Source organism: Ochotona princeps, chromosome 15 (assembly GCF_030435755.1).
Source record: "Ochotona princeps isolate mOchPri1 chromosome 15, mOchPri1.hap1, whole genome shotgun sequence".
Lineage (NCBI taxonomy): Eukaryota > Metazoa > Chordata > Mammalia > Lagomorpha > Ochotonidae > Ochotona > Ochotona princeps.
In genome coordinates, this window is record NC_080846.1 from 4,260,990 (window position 1) to 4,271,359 (window position 10,370).

General features: G+C 53.5%; 1 protein-coding gene across 1 annotated transcript in view; it reads left to right on the forward strand.

Annotated features, from left to right (window-relative positions):
- Window positions 1-10,152, forward strand: part of DESI1 (desumoylating isopeptidase 1) — a 17,839-nt gene extending 7,687 nt beyond the window's left edge. The window contains exons 2-6 of the mRNA XM_004589466.3: window positions 4,903-4,924; window positions 5,675-5,744; window positions 7,253-7,362; window positions 8,211-8,333; window positions 9,836-10,152. Coding sequence (XP_004589523.1) covers window positions 4,903-4,924; window positions 5,675-5,744; window positions 7,253-7,362; window positions 8,211-8,333; window positions 9,836-9,929 — 419 coding nt within the window. The 3' untranslated portion in view covers window positions 9,930-10,152. The remainder of the gene's footprint in view (window positions 1-4,902; window positions 4,925-5,674; window positions 5,745-7,252; window positions 7,363-8,210; window positions 8,334-9,835) is intronic.
- Window positions 10,153-10,370: the final 218 nt, after the last annotated feature.

Here is a 10,370-nt window from a genome sequence, read left to right on the forward strand (position 1 = left end):
AGTTTCCCCTTCCAGTGCAGCTTCCTGACAACGTACTTAGCCGATTACCTTAGCACTTGAGCCCCTGTTGCCCATATGGGAGACCTAGGCAGAGTCCTGGCCCAGGCCAGCTGTTACAGGTACTTGGGGAGTGAACCAGTAGTTGGAAGATTTTTCCTCCTATCTTAATCTTTCAAATAAATAGCAAATAATTTTTTTAAAAGATTTATTTATTTTTGGGGCCCGGCGGCGTGGCCTAGCAGCTTAAGTCCTCGCCTTGAATGCCCAGGGATCCCATATGGGCGCCGGTTCTGATCCCGGCAGCTCCACTTCCCATCCAGCTCCCTGCTTGTGGCCTGGGAAAGCAGTCGAGGACGGCCCAATGCATTGGGACACTGTGCCCGTTTGGAAGACCTGGAAGAGGTTCCTGGTTCCTGGCTTTGGATCGGCACGCACCGGCCGTTGCAGCTCACTTGGGGAGTAAATCATCGGACGGAAGATCTTCCTCTCTGTCTCTCCTCCTCTGTGTATATCTGACTTTCAAAAAAAAATAAATAAATCTTAAAAAAATAATAGAGAAGGGCCAGCATTGGTGGTGTATTGGATAAACCTGCTCCTATGACACTACTAGCATCACATATGAGCACCCCACTCAACTCACTTTTTTCTTTTCTATTCTTTTTAGGATTTATTTATTGTTAATGGAAAGGCAGATTTACAGAGAGGAGAGACAAAAAGATTTTCCATTTGCTGGTTCACTCCCCAGGTCAGGGAACTGGATGGGAAATGGAGCAGCTTGGACAGGAACCAGTACTCATTTGGGATCCTGGCACATGCAAGGGGAAGATTTAACCAATTCTGTCTTTCAAACAATAAGTAAATCTTACCAAGAAAAAAAAAAAAAGATTCATTTGAAAGGCAGAGTTACAGATGGAACTTCCCGCCTATCACTCCCTAGCTGGCCACAGTGGCTGGCTAAGCCAAGTGCAAGCCACTGCGGAAGCCCAGCTCTGACTCATGTACTCCATGGGCAGACCATGTTACCTGCAATTCTCCCCATGGTTGGAGTTCTGAGTCCAGCAATTCAGTTGGGGGGGAATCCCCCAAGAAACTTCATCTGAGGTGATCCCAGATCTGATTCTTGTATGTGCTTGCCTGGCGTAATCTCTTGCCCAAACTAGCCTACACACACACTGGTGACAGAATTCTGTCAAGCAATTGCTTGGTCAGTTCCGTCTCCAGCCCCATGTCTGCAAACCAGTGGGTGTTGCAGCCTAGTCAGGGTGACTCCCAAGAACACCCACCAGGCCTGCCCCCTGCCCTGGTTCCCATGCTTGCCAGTATGAACAGCAGCTGGCCATCTGTCCCACATCCCATTCAGCTCTTATATATATCAGTGGGTATTGAAGTCTAGTTCAACCCAACCAACCCCACTATCCAACGCACACTGGTGTCTAGCCATGCCAGTCCCCCAGTCGTAGTTCTCATGTTCACCAGTGGGAGAAGCAACCCAAGAGGAAGGTGGCCACTTTCCTTAATGGGCCCACTCCTACTCCCGATTCTTGCACTCTCCAGGTGGTTCTGCAGTTTAGCCCCCAGTGTCAGCACCCACTCTGGCGTATGCTGTCCATTGCTTTGTGGTTGGGCACTGTGGCCCAATTGGCGTGGCCTGCCTCACCTCAGCATATGCCAGTGGTGCTGTAGCCTGGCCCAACTCGGCCTATCCCCAGTTCCAGCTCACATTGGTAAGTGCTGCAGCCTAGCCTAGCCCAGCCCAGCCAGCCCCCAGTCCCAGCCCTCTTGTGAACTGGCTGGTATTGTGGCCCAACCCTGCTAATCCGGTGCTCCACTCTGGTTCTCAGATCAGCCAGCGATATGATCTGGTCTGGTCTGGTCTGGGCTGCTCCCAGACTTGGTTCTTGCGCCCGCCTGCAGGGATTGCGTCCTGACAGAGGGGTTCCCCAAGCTCCTCCATCAGAACCTTCCCAATGCCAGATTTCTTGCATATCACTGGGTTCATGGCCCAGACCAATTTAGTCCACCTCCTGTCCTAGCAGAAACAGTGGCCTTTCCTGACCAGCCTGCACCCATTCTGGCTCTTACTGTTGGGTGCAACAGCCCAGCCAAACCTGGTCCACACCCAGACACAGCTCACACATTGCTCAGCAGGGGCAAAGGTCTAGCCCAGTCTGGCACACCCCAGATCCAGTCCACAGTTGTGCCGAGGGATGCTGCGGTCATGTCCAGATCAGATCGCAGCTCCCTCTCCTGCCCCCACACTCGCCAGTGAGATCCACCACCCAGCCAGGGCATTCCCTTAGCTCCCCAACCAAGCATGATCCCAGCCACAGATCTCACACGTGCCAGTGGTTGCTCTGACCCAGCTTGGCATAGGCCCTAACCTGTCTTTTGCTTTCAGTCCCAACTGTTGCTGGTGGGTGCTGCAACATGACCCTGCTCAGTCTGCTCTCCTCCCTGGCTCATGCAAACCAATAGGTGTGATAGCCTAGCCCAGCATGACCCACACTCCAGCCTAGCTCTTGTACTTACGATTGAGCTGGCTAAGGTTTGCTCAATCCTGACCCATCTGCCCCCTTCTAAAACCAACCCACACATTTGGAGCTGCCCTGCCCGACCTGCCCAACACCCAGGCCTGAACCATGCGCTCTCCAGCAGGAGCTATGGCCCACCAGGGGAGTTTCCCAAGTTCTCCCACCAGGCCCACTCCCAGACTGGATCTTCACACATGCCAGAGGATACTAGGCCCATGCCCGGCATAGCCTATCCCCTCCATCCCATCCTTTATATGAGCTGGTGGGTGATGTGGGCCTAACCTACCCTATACCCTGTTTTAGGGTGCACATGTGGGTGCTGAGCCTGGACCTGCCCAGCCTATCTCCAGCCCCATTACCCGTGAATGTTGGCAGAACCCATAGTCATGGCCTAGCTCAGCCCATCACTACCCCAACTCTTTTATATATGTATAAGATTTATTTTATTTTTATTGCAAAGTCGGATATTCAGAGAGGAGGAGAGACAGATCTTCAGTCCCCAAGTGACTGCAATGGCTAGAGCTGAGCCAATCTGAAGGCACGAGCCAGGAGCTTCTGGGTCTCCCACGCGGGTGCAGGAACCCAAGGCTTTGGGCCGTCCTCAACTGCTTTCCCAGGCCACAAGCAGGGAGCTAGATGGGAAGCGGGGCTGCCAGGATTAGAACTGGCACCCATATGGGATCCTTGGCTCATTCAAGGTGAGGACTTTAGCCACTAGACCACTGCACCGGGCCCACTACCCCAACTCTTAAGCTAACCAGCGGGACTTGTAATTCCATAGGGTTAGGTCCACATATCTCCCACAGAATCTACCACCGGACCTGATTCTTTTGTGTGCTGGTTAGTGTCGTGGCCTAGCCTAACTTGTCCCCTATTCCAGCACTCACTGGCCCCCAGCCCCTAGCTTCCATGTAGTCTGTTGTGTGGTGATCACCCCAACTCAGGTCTCCCATGTGGGCTGGTGCATCGGTCTGACCCATAAAGGTCCTCTGTCCTCTCCCCTCCTAACCGCCAGGTCTCAGTCCCCTCGCTTACCTACAAGTTTAGTGGCATTGTCCTTGGGAGTCCCTCAGATGTCACTCTTCACCTACAACACACTCCCATGGCGGTCCTCCCTCCCCCATGAAGCCCCTTGCCCCCTTCCCTAATCAAGCCACAATCCTTGTGCCCAGGAACGCATGAGTTCTCCAGCACAACCTTCAGAAGCCCAGTGGGTGGTGTGGTGGTCCGGAGCTCTGCCCACTCACCAGAGTCCCAAGATCAGGCCCAATGAAGTTCTCCAGACCTGGTCCCCCAGCTCACCAGGGCAGCGTGCTGACCTGGGGCTCTCCTCTCCTCTCCCAGCACCAAGCACAGGAGGAAATCCTCGGTTTTGCTACACCTGCCTAGACATGAGCTCCCAGACCACCACATGCCCTGTCCCGCCCAGCCCGCATCCTTAAGGCCCCACAAGCCAACACTGTCACTGGCTGGCTTAGTGCAAGAAGGCGGCAGTTGTCCTTGCCTTTCATATTAAGTGAGAATTTGAAAAAAAAAAAGAAAGAAAAGCCTGGGGCAGATCCAGACCCTGCAGCCTCTCAGCCGCCTGTCCAGGCCTGGCCTTCCTCACTGCAGCTCTGCCGGCCGTCTTGCCTCATCACTGCCCCTGTGCCTCTCACTGCACCCCTGCAGGACCTCAGTCTCTTCCCTTCCCACTATACACCTGCACATAGGTTACCAAGTGTCCACCCTGCCATGTTTGTCATTTATTGCTCAAACTGACGCTCCTGGAGGTAGTTTTTTTTTGTTTTCCCTTTTTTGCATAATGCATCTTACTTTTACCACTAGATTAGAAGTCATCAGCCGTGTGTCTTTTTAGTTAATTATTTACTCCTGTTTGTGTCTTTCCACTTTGTGGTCCTCCGGTGCCGGGTGGTGGTCTACTCTTGTTTGCAGTTCCACACTTGACGTGTTGTTGGCACATAGGCGTATAGAATGGATGTACATCCACTGTCTAAAGGAGCACCATTTACAAAGTTCTTAGTGTACTGTTTGCTGACGGATGTCACCTCAGTGAGGCAGCGGGCAGCCGCTTCTCTTGCTTTCTCATAGTCTTAATGCAAAGGAAACCAAACTTGGAAAGTTGAGAGAAGAGCAGGTGCCAAGCCACCAGGCACATGTGCATGTGGTGTGTTCATCTGCCTGCCGAAGAAGGGCTCTACTAACTTCTCAGCTTCCCTGGTGCAACACATCCTTGTCCCCAGCTCCAGCTTCCCCAGGAAGTTAATACCGGGTTCCTCCAGGTTTGCATGATACACTGAATCTACTCAGGCAGACGGGCAGTTCAGCGTGATCCCAAGTAGCTCAATCTCGTCTTTTTTTTTTTCCACAGGGAAACAGCTGGAAGGCATCTGGTAAGTTGGGCGGGACTCCTTACGTGGATGGGTTTCTGACACAGCCATACCCTCTGCATGCCAGGTTCCAGGGTGTGCCTTCTGGCTGCAAGTATCATAGATCTCAGTGTCCTAAGTCCAGGCCCCACAGCAGACGCTCCCCCGCAGGGTGATTTCACATGTCCCCACCCATTTTTAGTTGCCACAACTTGGGGATGGCTGCTGTTAGCATCGGGGCGGCCAGGGAGGTGGCTCGCATCCTTGGAAGCATAGGGCAGCCCCCACCACATAGAGTGATCCGGCCGAAATGCCCATAGTGCCAAGGCTGAGAAACCCTGGCTTGGGACATAGCCAGCTCCCCCGCCCCTCTGACAAATTCCACATCCACAGATATATTTGGGGGAAATTTGTGTCTGCCTCGAGCCTCTGCAGACTTGTTTTTCTTGTCATTATTCTCTGGATGGAATGTTGGAAGTCTTGTAACGTGGCATTTCTGTTGCCCTGGATTTACAAGTCACCTTGAAGGGACAAAGCACATGGAGGGATGTGTGTGTTTTCTGCAAACTCCACACCATTTTATGTCAGGGATCTGGTAGTTCAGGAGGAAGGTGGTCCTGGAGCCACTCCCCAGATACCAAGGGCTGGCTCCCTCTAACTTCCCTGGCCGGCTTTGTGACCCTGGTGCCCACCGTCCTCTGCGGGCGGAACGATTCTCACCGCAGGGCGACGCCTATGAGTGCTCTGGGTCTGGCTCACGTGTCTCTCTGGCAGGCATACCTCCATAGTTGTGCACAAGGATGAGTTCTTCTTTGGCAGTGGTGGGATCTCCAGCTGCCCCCCGGTGAGTGTCCCCCCTATCCTTTTGTTTCTGGGCTTCCCACAGACTAGGAGCTTTCTTGGCCCAGTACTTGTGGTTTTTGGCCTTGGCGCATCTCCTCATGACTGCTCTAAGACTGGCTCAAGAAAATCTTCTCCCAGATGCCTCCACCAGGTCCCCTCGTCTCTGCTCCTGGCACCTGTGGGTTCTCCTGTCCCACTGAGGATGCTAAGCTCTTCGCGAGCTGAGGCTGCCCGATGCTGGGCTCTCAGTGGGGAACACACAGTGAGTGCCCCGAGCACAGAGGCAGTCAGTGGCCCTGGTCCGAAAGCCCCGTCAGAACTTGCCCAAGGTTGTCACAGGTGTTCAAACAGAGACCAAGCATTCTTTATGTGGACTCCGATTCCCCAAAACACTCAGCCTGGCCTCCAAGGCCTCTCAGGGCTGGTCTGAACTCACATCTCTAGTCCTGCTTTCTCCCTGTTGCTTCAACACACCTTGGACAGCACATCCTTAGTGCAGCCTCAGTCAGGCTCCCTGCCCCTTCACCCGGGTGTGCCGCCCCATCCTTGAGACTATCTCAGCGTCACTTCTTCCCCGTCACCCTGGGAAGGTCTGCTGCTGTGTGCACCGAGGGCTTTCTCTCCAGCACAGCCCCTTTATGTTATACATTGGGTTATGGGCTGAAGGCAGGCCTTGTGATGACAAGAACCTCTGCTGTTTTGTCCACGTGAGGCACAGCACAGAGCGGGTCCTCAGCACACAAATGTGACATGACCAAGGGTCAGGGGTCAGGCAGTGATCACTGAGTCTCTTGTGACTCATGATTGCCCAACTACTGCTTGCCGCACCTTCCCCCAAGACGCCACCTGAAGTGTCAGCCACTTGGGAGGTGTCGGCCGTCTTGCAGGGAGCCGTGCTCTAACTGCACTGTCTTCCCAGGTCTGTCATCTGCAGTGTCCCCATCACTTCCCCTGTGGCTCATCCCTCCTCACCTCCAGCCTCTGACTCCAGCTTTGACTCCTGTGCAGTCTGTTAGTCCCATGGCCAAAGGTTTCCTCCAGAGTCCAGGCCTTCCTGTCATCCCCTTTTGGAAATGGTGCCAAGCAGCTCATGGTGCTTCAGTTTTCCCATTGCTACAAGGGACATCAAATGTGTCCCAAGAAACCTGGCTGGGTCTTTCCAAACATGGTGCCCTGAGAGACAGCCCCTCAGGTGTGTGCCCATGACCAGACACACTGGGGACGAAAGGAGGGCTCCTGGCCATCTGAATGAGTGGACATGGCAAGTGCAGTCAGAGCTACAAGAGAAGCAGGGCCCTGCTGGAAACCAAGAGGCTGAGTGCTTAGCTCAGGCAGGAGGGAGTTCCAGGAGGCCCTGAGCCAGTGGGACCTCCACATGCTCTGCACGTGCCCAGGGTGCCCCGCAAGTGAAACGTGAAGCTGTTGGAACAGAACACTGGGCTGTACTAGGAAACCACATCAGAAATGGAGACAGCTACTTAATGACTTTTTGGGGGTTGGCTGTTTTAGGGAGGGACGTTGCTTGGGCCTCCAGACTCTGTGGTTGATGTGGGGAGCACTGAAGTCACTGAAGAAATCTTCCTGGAATACCTGTCCTCCCTGGGGGAGTCTCTGTTCCGGTGAGTGGGGACGGGGTCAGGTTATTTGGGTCTGCCTCCGCTGTGTCTAATGCCCTAGAATTCTAAGCTCAGGCCTGGCCCAGTTTTTGCAGAGTGTGTGTGTAAAGGGAGGGCAGTGATCGGGAGCTTGTCTGGTTCCGAGGCAGACATCCCATCCCCACATGCTTTCTGCTGAGATTTCAGAAGGAAAGAGGCTGCTCCTTCCTTTTGATTGAAATCAGCAGATGCTGTCGTTGGCCTTCTGTGGTCCTAAACGTCAGAAGAGGGGAGGCTTCCAAGGGAGCTAGAGTAAAACACAGACTTGAGCATGATTTCTCTTAAACAGCTTTGGTTGACTTCCATGAGGCTTAACCCCCTAGCCGCAAAGCGCTGCTTTTGTGACTAGAAGGCCCCTGAAACTATAGGAGTCACCTATTTTCATCTGTCTGTCTGTCTGTCTGTCTCTCTCTCTCTCTCTCTCTCTCTCTCTCTCTCTCAGAAATCCCTTCTTGGGATGAGCACTGTGACAGAACTGGTTAAGCTGCTGCTTGGGACACTCTCATCCCACAGCGGTTGGCTGGTTTGAGTTCAACTGAGGTCCCGATGCAGCTCCCTGGGACTGTACCTGGGGAGGCAGCAGACCATGGCTCAGTGCCGGAGTTCTGGCTATCCACATGGGAGGCCCAGATGGAGCTGTGGGCTCCTGGCTTCAGGCTGGCCCAGCCCTGGTTATTGTGGTATTAGGGGAGGTCACAGCCCTCACTCAGGCATGCTTCCCCCACCACACAGGAGCAGCTTGAGGTATCACTCCACATGGTGCTTGCCGACTTTCTCATATCTGTTCTCCAAACCTTTCTCATGATGCACAGAGGTGAGGCCTACAACCTCTTTGAACACAACTGTAACACCTTCAGCAACGAAGTGGCACAGTTCCTGACGGGACGGAAGATTCCTTCTTACATCACTGACCTGCCCTCTGAAGTCCTGTCTACGTAAGTCAAGCTGCATCTCAGTGCCCATCTTTGCCAGCTTTGAAAACCCCCAGTCATGGTCTCTGGTCCGTGTTGGTCCTGTCCTGGTTAGGGCAGTCTTCCCCACCCATCTGCACATGTACGTGACCGCCACCTCCTCGGGGTTAGGCCAGCTCTGCCCTGGCCAAGAACCACCAACCTGACAGCAGCTTCAGTGTTTATCCAAAGCCCTGCCTCCTGTTTCCCCGTGGTGCACAACGCGTGGCCCTCAGATGTGCGTGTCCCATGCAGCATTAGAGGAGCAGCGGGCAGGCGGCCTGCTCTGGGACTCGCTTTCTCCCAATGCACCATGAGCACTTTCGAGTCCCTCTATAGGTGTGTCCTTCCCTGACCTCACACCTGGCACGCGGTCAGCCCCTAGCTGGTGTTTACCTCAAGGACTCCGGGCAGCCCTTCTGCCCTAGCTTGGCCTCAGTCTTGGAGGGGCCTTGTAGGCCGGTCCAGCAGGCGGTGTCCCCTGAAAGGACACACACCTTTGCCTCCATAAGCTGTCTTTGCTGCTGTGTACTGCATCCCGACAGCCTCTGCCCACTCCAGAACTGTGTCCATTTGCTTAGACAAACTGATTTGGTTTCTTCTGGAGTCCTGTCTGACAGGGATCCCCGCAGGTCAAGCAGGCTCGGCGAGGTGAGGTGTTTTCCACACCTCACAAAATATTTGCGTAGGACTCAAAGCTGCTGAGGAGCCCCAGGTCTCCTAACCCTGGCCCTGCCTTCCTGGTCCTTGGGAGGGTGTGGAACCCCAGATCCCCACTGAAGGATCTAGGTAATGGGCCGTAGAGCAAACCCAAGAAGCTGGAATGTTCTTGCTGTTGTTGTCTGCTGGGTGGAACTTCTGGACTTGAGCTGGGGCTAATGATTTGGGTTCCGTTTACACTTTCGAGCACTTCATTCCCTTGACCTCATGGAATATATTCAAAGACAGAAATATCCACCAAAGAGAGTACAGGGGCCCAAGAGCTGTGTGACAACCTTATTCAAGGTGTCATTGGTTTTTCCAGTCCAGTTAGCAAGAGAGCAAACTGGGAGCCCTTTGGAAAGTGGCACAACACCCTCCAGCAGCCTGGCATTTGCCATTCCTCCTGAATAGTCCCTGTAGTCCTTGAAAGAAACCAGAAACCCAAAGCGTGCCAGAGCCTTTTTCTTTTGTCCCGGATTCCTCGCTTAAACTTTGCTTTTAATCTTCTTGGTCATAAAAATTAGAAATACACAAGCCTCAAGTACAGAAAGCCTAGCCCGTCTGTAGCCAGCCTGCTCCAAGCAGAGCTTCCTGGGTTGGGAGGTGGAGGGGCTCACTGCGGCCAGGCACTGGGAGTAGAAGGCAGAGTCAGCCACAAAGTTCCCAGAGAAAATGGTGCGGGAGCCAGTTGAGGATATAAAATGAGGTACCAGGGTCCACCTCCCTCAGCCATGGGCAGGCTGCCTTCCAGAGCCACACCAGCTCATGACTCCGTTTCCCCACAGGCCCTTCGGACAGGCGCTTCGGCCTCTCCTGGACTCCATCCAGATCCAGCCTCCCGGGGGGAACACCGTGGGCAGACCCAACGGCCAGAGCTAACAGGACCACATGGGACCGCCCTGCCTCACCAGGGCTTTTCCTTTTTAAACAAAACAAACCCTACCAGATTTCTATTTTATAATTTTACATCAGAGCTAACAAACAGGGAACGGCTTTTTAAATATCCCAGGGAAGGAGATCACCAGGCTGCACATAGGACAATGCTGCTAAGAAACAGAACAAAATGCCACCCCTTCCAATAGTATTACACTAATTTATTAAGGCTCTCTTGTCTGTGAGTTCACTTTTGACGCTGTTTCCTAAGCGTCCTCCACCCTGGAGAAAGGGAGGGAAGGTTGGTTAAGTAGAACGCAAGAGGCACAATTTGGGGGAGCCCCACCTTGAAGTTATTTCTAGAGAATACCCATTTTTGACCCAGGTTGTCACCCTGCGGGACCCAGGTGAATTTAAGCACATCTGTGACCCAAGAGCATTTTCTCT